The 12,500-nt window shown below is 43.3% G+C and overlaps 1 protein-coding gene across 1 annotated transcript in view; it reads right to left on the reverse strand.

Moving 5' to 3' along the window:
* mylkb (myosin light chain kinase b) overlaps nucleotides 1-12,500 on the reverse strand; it is a 53,835-nt gene that overhangs the window by 41,312 nt on the left and 23 nt on the right. Inside the window, exons 1-4 of the mRNA XM_080794431.1 lie at nucleotides 12,469-12,500; nucleotides 7,465-7,677; nucleotides 7,160-7,357; nucleotides 2,058-2,253 (exon numbers count right to left, since the gene is read on the reverse strand). The exon at nucleotides 12,469-12,500 is cut by the window's right edge and continues 23 nt beyond it. Coding sequence (XP_080650557.1) covers nucleotides 2,058-2,253; nucleotides 7,160-7,357; nucleotides 7,465-7,521 — 451 coding nt within the window. The 5' untranslated portion in view covers nucleotides 7,522-7,677; nucleotides 12,469-12,500. The remainder of the gene's footprint in view (nucleotides 1-2,057; nucleotides 2,254-7,159; nucleotides 7,358-7,464; nucleotides 7,678-12,468) is intronic.

Here is a 12,500-nt window from a genome sequence, read left to right on the forward strand (position 1 = left end):
GATATATCTGACCCCAGTATCTCTGTCAGAGCGACTATGACTGTGTGTGGAACGGAGCATCAACTTCCACTGACTAATGCCCGAGGTCGCCTTCTATGGGCGCAACAACAAAGACAGCGACAACATTGGATTGAGTTGAGATTACAAGGAAAGACTGCATGTCTTCCTGCTGCGGACCATTCTGTCTCTCACTCTGTGTTCAACAATGTTGCCATTGATGAGTGCATTGTTGTTTTTACTTTGACAGCGAGATTACAGGTTCTACCTTCTAAACTTAATCTCTCCATCTGGTTTCCAGGCAATCATGCTCCTCACTGTATCCATCATGGCCATGAACAAATAGCTGAAACCATGTCCCACATCTTAAATGGCTGCCATGTTTACAGGGGCCTTTACATATGTAGGCATGACAGAATAGTGGATTTGATATCGAAAGACATCTCTTCCATTTTCAGGTCCTCCATCATGCTTTATAAGCATTCTACTGTGAAGCCGAGGATGTTTAACCTGTGTAATGATGATTCTGTGTTCTCTAACATTTCAGCTAACACCCCTGATGTCATTGTTGTAAATGGAAACCATAGAGAGGTCGGCTGTACCTTTGACTACAGCCTGGAAGAAGCCTTTCTAACCAAAGTGCTGAAGTATCAGCAGCTAATGCAGACCATCTCACAGCTAGGCTACAGATGTAAACTTCTAGTTTTTATCTTTGGCAGCCTAGGGCATGTGCATAAGTTGGTTGTGAGGGGCTTACAAATGGCCGGCCTTTCCAAAAGGAGAGCCAAGCAGTTAGCGAGGTATTGCTCAGTTTCAGCCATTATAGGAAGCCACTCAATTTGGAGGAGGCGTTGTTTCCTTTATCCATGATTTATGTCTGCTGCCCTCTGTCCGACATGTCAGCTGTACTGTATGTAACGATGCTGTCCTGTGTCCCACATGTCAGCTGTACTGTATGTAACGATGCTGTCCTGTGTCTGACATGTCAGCTGTACTGTATGTAACGATGCTGTCCTGTGTCCGACATGTCAGCTGTACTGTATGTAACGATGCTGTCCTGTGTCTGACATGTCAGCTGTACTGTATGTAACGATGCTGTCCTGTGTCCGACATGTCAGCTGTACTGTATGTAACGATGCTGTCCTGTGTCCGACATGTCAGCTGTACTGTATGTAACGATGCTGTCCTGTGTCTGACATGTCAGCTGTACTGTATGTAACGATGCTGTCCTGTGTCTGACATGTCAGCTGTACTGTATGTAACGATGCTGTCCTGTGTCTGACATGTCAGCTGTACTGTATGTAACGATGCTGCCCTGTGTCCCACATGTCAGCTGTACTGTATGTAACGATGCTGTCCTGTGTCCGACATGTCAGCTGTACTGTATGTAACGATGCTGTCCTGTGTCCGACATGTCAGCTGTACTGTATGTAACGATGCTGTCCTGTGTCCGACATGTCAGCTGTACTGTATGTAACGATGCTGTCCTGTGTCTGACATGTCAGCTGTACTGTATGTAACGATGCTGTCCTGTGTCCGACATGTCAGCTGTACTGTATGTAACGATGCTGTCCTGTGTCCGACATGTCAGCTGTACTGTATGTAACGATGCTGTCCTGTGTCTGACATGTCAGCTGTACTGTATGTAACGATGCTGTCCTGTGTCTGACATGTCAGCTGTACTGTATGTAACGATGCTGTCCTGTGTCTGACATGTCAGCTGTACTGTATGTAACGATGCTGCCCTGTGTCCCACATGTCAGCTGTACTGTATGTAACGATGCTGTCCTGTGTCCGACATGTCAGCTGTACTGTATGTAACGATGCTTTGCCGTCCATGCACGTTGTAACTGGCTGCTCTCCCACTGTCAAACTGCACTGGCAGTGTTTATGTCCTTTGTACAGTAACAAGGTATTCCTGTACTTCTCATTATGTGGACATAAATAAACATTTCAAATGTGTGTGTGTGTGTGTGTGTGTGTGTGTGTGTGTGTGTGTGTGTGTGTGTGTGTGTGTGTGTGTGTGTGTGTGTGCGTGTGCGTGTGTGTGCATGCGTGACCTTCGTATTTCAGCAGGATGAACTTCGACCCCTTGATGACCTTTCCGTCCAGGCTCCAGGTCACATGGTCTCCGGGGTCAGGGGTCGCGACCTCCAGGCGACACTCCAGCCGCAGCGGCTGTCCGTCAAGCACGGTGACATCACTCAGCTTCTCCGCAAACTCCGCCCCCCCGGTGACATCACTCACGTTCTTGGCCTGCAACCATAACTCCACCTGTCAATCAATCAATCTATCTACCTGTCAATCAATCTATCCACCTGTCAAACTGTCAATCAATCAATCAATCTATCTACATGTCAATCAATCTATCCACCTGTCAAACTGTCAATCAATCAATCTATCCACCTGTCAAACTGTCAATCAATCAATCTATCTACCTGTCAATCTGTCAATCAATCTATCTATCTATTTGTCAATGAATCCATCTATCTAAATGTCAATCAATCTAACTGTCAATCACAAATTGACAAACAACAATTTGAATGCAAATCTTTGCATCAGGGAGGGGGGGGGGTCCCTGGCAGTGTTGGCCGCCGTTACTTTCTAAAGTAACGTCGTTAGGTTACTGCCCATAAAAATAATCCCTTACCGTTACAGATTACCTTCTGAGAAAAGTAACAAGTTAGATTATTTTCCGTTATTTTCCGTTACCAGACAATTAAAACCCATTTTTTTATGCTTGCGCAAGTTGGTTACATTGTATTAGCCCTACTGCCTACCGTCAATGCGCCGCATTATAAAAACGAGAATGATACACACCATGAACTGACCATAGACAATATCTCCTTTACAGCTCTCTTTATTAACGAATTTAAATCGCCACAATCGCCAGCCTATACACGTAGGACTGGACACCATACTAGGCTGTTGCGCTGCGCTCTGGTGTCCTCTCCACGCCGCGCACCGTGGCGCATGAACAACAATAACAACTCCACGTGGACCCACGACGACCCATGTATGAATTGTTTATAAGAAATGGCACGGCGGCCATCCTTGCAGGCAGTGACAGTAACATAATGAGAATCCTGTAGGCTGTTAGTGTGTAAACCTGTTCATTTTGGGGGGCATCATCAACAGCAGCCTGTTGATGATGAATGATACTATGAAACTTAACAATTCATTTACTAGTACTCACCTAATGACGCCGCCACGGAGGATGTACCATGTTTAACGTAATTCCAAAGTGTTTAGCCTACATTGTTTAAGTCATAGACGCATGCGGTTTTTATGAACTTTGGCTAAAAGCATGTTATTTTTATTATTCCACCACCCGGTCCCGGCACCACTACCACTGTCATGGTAGCTGGGGCAGCGTCTAGTCAGCAGATCTAATGAACAGATTTAAGACTTCCGGTGGACGATCTCTTCAAAATAAGAGTATCCTCTAGAGTATGGAAAAAAAGTTTAATTTGCACAATAAAACTACAAATTAAGCATTTAAATGATGCAATACGATGCTATAAGACACACATTATGTGTCTGTGTAAAAATAAGTAATTAAATCACTATAATAATAATAATAATAAAGTTATCTAAATGGATAAATGCTATTCACTGGAGTGCATGGACTTTATAAAGTGGACACTGGACAAAAGACGGCTCCGCGAGGCAACTATCTGGACATACTGGCTGGCTACAACCGAAACAACTTCCTCTTCCTCTTCAAAATAAAATCTGTTTGTAACAATACTTTTATTTCTTAAGTGAACTACAGGATGTAGTAGACGCAGGATGAAGTGAACTACAGGATGTAGTAGACGCAGGGTGTATAGTACATGGTATAGTGAACTACAGGTTGTAGTAGACGCAGGATGAAGTGAACTACAGGATGTAGTAGACGCAGGGTGTATAGTACATCCCACTCCACTGACACATGCCTTCTCTATTTGAGCGACCACATCAAACACGAGGTGGATGCTGGAAAATACTGCGGCATGGTCATGCTGGACCTCCAAAAGGCTTTTGACACCGTGAACCACTCCATACTGGTTAACAAGCTTAAAGCTATTGGTTTTGATAGCACATCAGTGAGCTGGATGCAATCCTACCTGGAGGGGAGAGAACAGATGGTGGAAGTGAACGGAACACTGTCCCCCCCCCTCCCAGTGAGCTGTGGCGTCCCACAAGGAAGCATACTAGGGCCTTTACTGTTCCTAATATATGTAAACGACATGACTTCAGCTTGTGACTGCAACTTGTTCCTGTTCGCAGACGACTCAGCACTGCTGGTCTCGGACAGGAACAAACTGCAGGTTGAAAAGACCCTCAGCTCTGAACTCGGTAGAATCTGCACCTGGCTCGCTGATAACAAACTATCCTTACACCTGGGAAAAACTGAATCCATTCTCTTCGGATCAAATAGTAATCTCAAAAAGGCAGATGGCTTCTTGGTTAGAGTTGGTGATGATATTATCACACGGAAGGATCAAATTACCTACCTAGGTTCCATCCTGGAGGCCAATCTTTCCGGTGATAAGATGGCCACCAACGTAATCAAAAAAGTCAATCAAAGAACAAGATTCCTCTACAGGATCTCCTCACTGGTCGACAAAAACACCTTGAAGACCTTAACAGGAGCCCTTGTACAAGGTTTCTTTGACTATGCATCCACCTCCTGGTACCACAGCACCTCAAAGGCCCTTAAAACAAGGCTCCAGACCTCCCAAAACAAACTGGTCAGGCTCCTACTTGGCCTCACCCCCCGAACCCACCTCACCCCTGCCCACTTTGACAGGCTGGGATGGCTTAGGGTCGACGACAGAGTATAGCATCTTGCAATGGGTCTGGTCCACAAGATTAGATACACCACCAAGATACCCATGTACCTGTCTAAATACTTCCTTAATGTAAACGAAGTCCACACCCACAACACCAGAGGGAGTGCAACAAACCATGTACAACCCAGATTCGGCACAAACAAGGGACTAAATTCTTTTCGCTCCTATGCGACCAAAATGTGGAACGCCCTACCAACAGTCATTAAGACATGTGAATCCCTTGGCTCCTTCAAAACTGCTCTCAAAGGGCACCTACGGATGGCTGCAATTCGAAACTGGCCTCTGTAAAAGCTGAATTTGTATCTGGATTGTACTATGTTTTTGTATGGACGTGGTGTTGGGTGCCTGCACATATGCACACATGGCATCAACGCATGGTGTTGTGTGCAGGCGCCCTACACTCTGTCTTTGTACTATGGATTGTACTATGTTTTTGTATGGACGTGGTGTTGGGTGCCTGCACATATGCACACATGGCATCAACGCATGGTGTTGTGTGCAGGCGCCCTACACTCTGTCTTTCGTTTTCTTTTCTTTTATCCCCCTGTTCCCCTCACTGTATATATACTTTTTTTCCCTTTTCGCTTCCTATATGATGAATTCCTGTTCTGTTCTTTAACTACATAGAAGTGTCTATTTGTTTGTCTCTAAATGTTTTGATGAATTGAACAATGTGGACCCTGTTGTAAACAAGTGTAAGGCTTAATTGGGTCGTCCACTCACAGTTAACAGTCTTTGTATTGAGTTTGTGCTTGAAATGTACTGTAATTCTGCAAACTGTTAATAAAGATTTCAATCAATCAATCAGTATAGTGAACTACAGGATGTAGTAGACGCAGGATGAAGTGAACTACAGGATGTAGTAGACGCAGGGTGTATAGAGCACCGAAGTCCTGACGTAACTCGCTCATCCCGACGATTCCCCTGGTTCGCGGAAGTAATTTCTCTATGGAGAATAACATGGGGTGATCTTAATATCGTCTACTATAAGCGTTGTGGTCCAAAAATAAACAAGCTGTCTCGGCGTTATTGTTAGGGAGGTGTCTCTGTATCGTTTGCAACAGTCAGTCACTCATATATGATACAGTCTGCTTCTAGCGAAAATCTAACTAATTCAGCAGCAGTAACATTAGCGTTTTCTCTCAGTCAGTTGATTCTTCATATCCATATGAGTGAAGCGGCTGGGGTGACATGTATATTTTTCAAACACAGTTGTTATATGAGGCGATCTAAAATCGCTTCAATGGGGATTTCAATGCAACTAAACAAATACATGAACCTGGGGACTGACGCCCTCTACTGAAAGTGACGTCAGACTTCGGGGCTCTATAGTACATGGTATAGTGGGCTTGGAAGGATAAATCACACTGAAGGCAGGAGAAATAAACTCCGCAGACTGTCGGGGCTTTATTATTTTTAAATCTTGCCAACAGAATGAACAGGGACACATTATAGTAACAGGATTACTTTGTTGGAAATGTAACTAAGGAACTAACTACTAAATTGCAAAACTAACAAGTTACTTTATTCCGTTACCAATAAAAGTAGTCCCTTACATAACGCCGTTATTAATAGCGCCGTTACACCCAACACTGGTCCCTGGGGTGCCGGGGGTCCCTGGAACAACACATTCTCAGATGGGGGTCCCTGGAACAACATATTCTCAGATGGGGGGTCCCTGGAACAACACATTCTCAGATGGGGGTCCCTGGAACAACATATTCTCAGATGGGGGTCCCTGGAACAACACATATTCTCAAATGGGGGGTCCCTGGAACAACATATTCTCAGATGGGGGGTCCCTGGAACAACATATTCTCAGATGGGGGTCCCTGGAACAACATATTCTCAGATGGGGGTCCCTGGAACAACACATATTCTCAGATGGGGGGTCCCTGGAACAACATATTCTCAGATGGGGGTCCCTGGAACAACATATTCTCAGATGGGGGTCCCTGGAACAACATATTCTCAGATGGGGGGTCCCTGGAACAACATATTCTCAGATGGGGGTCCCTGGAACAACATATTCTCAGATGGGGGGTCCCTGGAACAACATATTCTCAGATGGGGGGGTCCCTGGAAGAACATATTTTCAGATGGGGGGTCCCTGGAACAACATATTCTCAGATGGGGGGTCCCTGGAACAACATATTCTCAGATGGGGGGTCCCTGGAACAACATATTCTCAGATGGGGGGTCCCTGGAACAACATATTCTCAGATGGGGGGTCCCTGGAACAACGTATTCTCAGATGGGGGGTCCCTGGAACAACATATTCTCAGATGGGGGTCCTTGAGATGAAAGTGTTTGAGATACAGCACCTGCTCATTGGTGGAGGAGGAGGAGGGGGGCGCGGTCTTCTCCGGGGGCGTGGCTCCATTCTGCTTCTTCCTATTGGCCAGCACCGAGCGGAAGTCCCCTCCTATTGGCCCCTGCACGGCGCCGCTGGCTGGGGGCGGTGGCGGCTTGGCCCCGCCCCCTGTCTTCTTATTGGCCAGCACCGAGCGGAAGTCCACCTGCTGTCAGAGGTGGAATTACATTCAGTAAGAAGTTCACACGTGTTTCAATTAATTCCCCCCCCCCCCTGCTGGGGGGAGGAGCTTCCGGATGGGGGGGAGGAGCTTACCTGCTGGGAGGCGGAGCCTACTTTGGCCTTCAGGCCCGAAGGCGTCTTGACGTCCATGTGGTTCCGAGGCTCCTGATTGGACTGTCGACGGCCCGCCTCCTCCTAGCCTTTGCTTCTGATTGGCCTGTCGAGGGCCCGCCTCCTCCTGTCCTCTGGTCCCTGATTGGCCTGTCGAGGACCCGCCTCCTCCCTAGCCTCTCGTCCCTGATTGGCCTGTTGCAAAAGAAACGGAAGGTATTGCATCGTCACAAATGATCGCGCGTCATGGGCCTGTTTCGCCTTTCTGAGGGGCGCTAGCTAGCGCTAGCTAGGGGTGCTAGCTAGTGCTAGCTAGGGGTGCTAGCTAGTGCTAGCCCCTCCCATATACAGCTTTGACAATGAAAGGAGAAATTATGTCAAATGTCCGTCGAATATGACGTAAATTTGTGCCAACACAAACATTAAAGCTGCTATAAGCAAAAATATGTCAACATTTTAACGAGGTTTTTATTTAAAATTTTGTTGGTATTCAGACAGCCAGCAAGCTCCCCAAAAAATGGCAAATCGACCAATGACAAATCGACCAATGACAGAGCTTCTAGGAACATCTTTGAATGCAGATTGCGGCCCCCTAGATGATGTCACAGAGCTTACTACCCATTGGCTGTCTGAATACCAAACAAATAAAAAAATTAAAAGGTCATTAAAACTTTGACATTATTGCTTATAGCAGCTTTAAATCAATCACAATGAAGGAACATTACGTCACATGTAGACGAGCAGATCAGGGGGGCAGTCAGACAGATAGTCTGTGAAGCCAATAAGGAAATCGGGATTTCCTGAAAGTTCATATAATGGCCTGTTGTGGCGCTGTCATTGGACCCATAAAAACCCATAGCCCCATAGAAGTCCATGTATTTGGGCCCAACTTCACCTAGACTGTATTACCTTAATAAATGTTTATTAAGGTAATACAGTCTAGGTGAAGTCATGAATACTTGTGAGGTCATGAATACTTTCTGCTTCCAGTCACTAGTTTAAAGTCTCATTTCTAATGTCATAATATTCTTTTTTGGAAAATTATGGTCCCATTTATAAAATAAATGACCATAAAGTCGCGTATGTTCTGAGGGGCGTGGCTACCGTTACAGTCTATGATCGGGATTCCCCACCCACTCGAGTCAAAATAAAAAACAAACGGAGAAGAAGGGGGGAAGTCCCGCCTCGTTGTCTGGGCCAGCCAATGGCCAGCTGGGCCCAAACGGATCTAGAAAGATGGCGACTTACAATACAAGGACTGACAGGCTTCATTTTACGTTCATGTTAGACCCGGGGAACGCTTTGTCCATATTTTTTACAGTCTATGGAGCAGATCCACCAACGAATCACAATGAAGGAACATTACGTCACATGTAGACGAGCAGATCCACCAGCCAATCACATCACTTCTGTTGTTTATGGGATGATGAAAAACCTTTTAAAATCGTTCAAATAGCCGATCTACAAGCTCACAGCATGTCCATGTAGATCTACAAGCTCACAGCATGTCCATGTAGATCTACAAGCTCACAGCATGTCCACACACACACACACACACACACACACACACACACACACACACACACGCACACACACACGCACACACACACACACACACACACACACACACACACACACACACACACACACGCACACACACACACACACACACACACACACACACACACACACACACACACACACACACACACACACACACGTGTATGTTTACATTACTGTAACTGCCGGGATACTGGTTATTCGAACTTCAATCATTTCCTAAGTTGAAGTTAATTTGTTATTTACTTTTCTTACTTTGTTCATCTTATTTTGAAGCTTCCTGTATTTCGGTTCACTTTTACTTTGGAACTTCCTGTTACCGCACCACACTTAGCTGAGGCTGCTAGCTTCACACACAATGAGTCAGTGACAGAGAGGAAGAGACACACCCCAGCATTTGTTTGTGACTTTGTTACACTGCACAGCAAGGTATTTATATGCATCATGCACTTTTGTACTCAAAGTAAGGTTGCCAGTAACTTGCAGTTGAACAGTTGATTGAATGATTGAGTTGAAGTTGTTTATATTGTTCTACAGCGCCTGTCGCACTACGTTGTGACTGTTTGGTTTGGTGTACCTGTGACTGTTTGATGATGTGCCCTGATCAACTGGTTCATGCAGCCCTTTAGCGCCCTTGATAAGCAGACTAAAGCGGAGTGAGGTACATGATTGTTTGTTTTGGTTTAGACTAGAGTCTCATTCATAATTTGTTTGGTACTTAATTAATTGTATTTGTTTATGGTATGTTTTGGTGTATGATATTTAGTTACTGTGCATTTTTCCTTTGGTATTTTATTGGTCATGTATTGAAGTGGACTGATTTATTTTATCACTGTATTATAATTGCTATGAATTAACCATTTTATTGTTGGTTGTAATATTGAAGTGATGAACTTAATGCACAGCTTTTATTGTTGAGTGAAAGCTATGAAATTGTTTGATATGATCATAACAGTGCTTCTTTCCTTTTATAGTTTTCACGGTGTTGTAACAAAATAAACACCCGTTGAGACCACATCGATCTTTATCATCATTTCAACTATCGAGGGCCGCTACAATTACATTTATAGTTGTTTTTATGTTTGCTAAGCATTAAAGTTATATATATAAAGCTATATGTACTGTGACAGTAATCATTGCTATAGTGTGTGTTTCAGTAACAGTGCAATATCTCTATATTGTGACAGTAATCATTGCTATAGTGTGTGTTCAGTAACGGTGTTAAATAGCTCTATATTGTGACAGTAATCATTGCTATAGAGTGTGTTTCAGTAACAGTGTTAAATATCTCTATATTGTGACAGTAATCATTGCTAGAGTGTGTTTCAGTAACAGTGTTAAATAGCTCTATATTGTGACAGTAATCATTGCTATAGAGTGTGTTCAGTAACAGTGTTAAATAGCTCTATATTGTGACAGTAATCAATGCTATAGAGTGTGTTTCAGTAACAGTGTTAAATATCTCTATATTGTGACAGTAATCATTGCTATAGAGTGTGTTTCAGTAACAGTGCAATATCTCTATATTGTGACAGTAATCATTGCTATAGTGTGTGTTCAGTAACGGTGTTAAATAGCTCTATATTGTGACAGTAATCATTGCTATAGAGTGTGTTTCAGTAACAGTGTTAAATATCTCTATATTGTGACAGTAATCATTGCTAGAGTGTGTTTCAGTAACAGTGTTAAATAGCTCTATATTGTGACAGTAATCATTGCTATAGAGTGTGTTCAGTAACAGTGTTAAATAGCTCTATATTGTGACAGTAATCATTGCTATAGAGTGTGTGTTCAGTAACGGTGTTAAATAGCTCTATATTGTGACAGTAATCATTGCTATAGTGTGTGTTTCAGTAACAGTGTTAAATAGCTCCATATTGTGACAGTAATCATTGCTATAGTGTGTGTTTCAGTAACAGTGTTAAATAGCTCTATATTGTGACAGTAATCATTGCTATAGTGTGTGTTTCAGTAACAGTGTTAAATAGCTCTATATTGTGACAGTAATCATTGCTATAGTGTGTGTTTCAGTAACAGTGTTAAATAGCTCCATATTGTGACAGTAATCATTGCTATAGTGTGTGTTTCAGTAACAGTGTTAAATAGCTCCATATTGTGACAGTAATCATTGCTATAGTGTGTGTTTCAGTAACAGTGTTAAATAGCTCTATATTGTGACAGTAATCATTGCTATAGAGCGTCGGAGTCCCGCCCCCTTTCATGAAAACGCCAGGCCCAGGAAATAGTTTCCAATGCATTTTTCTCATAGACATTTCAAAACATATTTATTTAAAGACCTTATAAGCGGCGTACAGAGCCAACTCTTGTCGTGACAAATCATGACAAACAAACATTTTGGACCAAACAAATAATTACAAAGAAGAAAAACAACAAAAAAGTGTTGTAACCTGCCGTTTTCTCCTTCTTTCGAATTATTTGTTCAGCCCGAAAAATTGTGTTTGTTCTCATGATTTGTCACGACAAGAGTTTGTCTTTGTTCCGCGACGTCTTTAAATAAATACTTTCTGAAAAATCTATGAGGAAAATGAACGGGGATTTCTTTTCCGGGTCTCTCGAGGCGAGGGGCGGGACTGCGACGCTCTATAGAGTGTGTTTCAGTAACGGTGTTAAATAGCTCTATTGTGACAGTAATCATTGCTATAGTGTGTGTTTCAGTAACAGTGTTAAATAGCTCTATAGTGTGACAGTAATCATTGCTATAGAGTGTGTTTCAGTAACAGTGTTAAATAGCTCTATAGTGTGACAGTAATCATTGCTATAGAGTGTGTTTCAGTAACGGTGTTAAATAGCTCTATATTGTGACAGTAATCATTGCTATAGTGTGTGTTTCAGTAACGGTGTTAAATAGCTCTATATTGTGACAGTAATCATTGCTATAGAGTGTGTTTCAGTAACAGTGTTAAATAGCTCTATATTGTGACAGTAATCATTGCTATAGTGTGTGTTCATTAACAGTGTTAAATAGCTCTATATTGTGACAGTAATCATTGCTATAGAGTGTGTTTCAGTAACATTGTAAAAATCAGTCATTAAGATCAGTCATCAAGGCTCTGCCAAGATGCATTTTAGTCGACAAAATAAACCGTAGATTTAGTCAACTAAAATCACATGACATTTAGTCGACAAAAACTAGACGAACACTGAAGCATTTCAGGTGACTAAATTGTCACTAAAACGAAATGGGATTTTACTCAAAAGATTCAAACCAAATCCAAATGTGCTGTCCAAATCCAGGCGCACACGCACGCACGCGCACACACAACACACACACACACACACACACGCACACACGAACACACGCACGCACACACACACGCACGCGCGCACACACCACACACACACGCGCGCACACACAACACACACGCACACACACACACGCACGCACACACACAACACACACACTACCTTTCTAGGCTCCAGTAGAACAGTGAAGACTC

Source organism: Protomyctophum bolini (assembly GCF_963924005.1).
Source record: "Protomyctophum bolini genome assembly, chromosome: 22".
NCBI lineage: Eukaryota > Metazoa > Chordata > Actinopteri > Myctophiformes > Myctophidae > Protomyctophum > Protomyctophum bolini.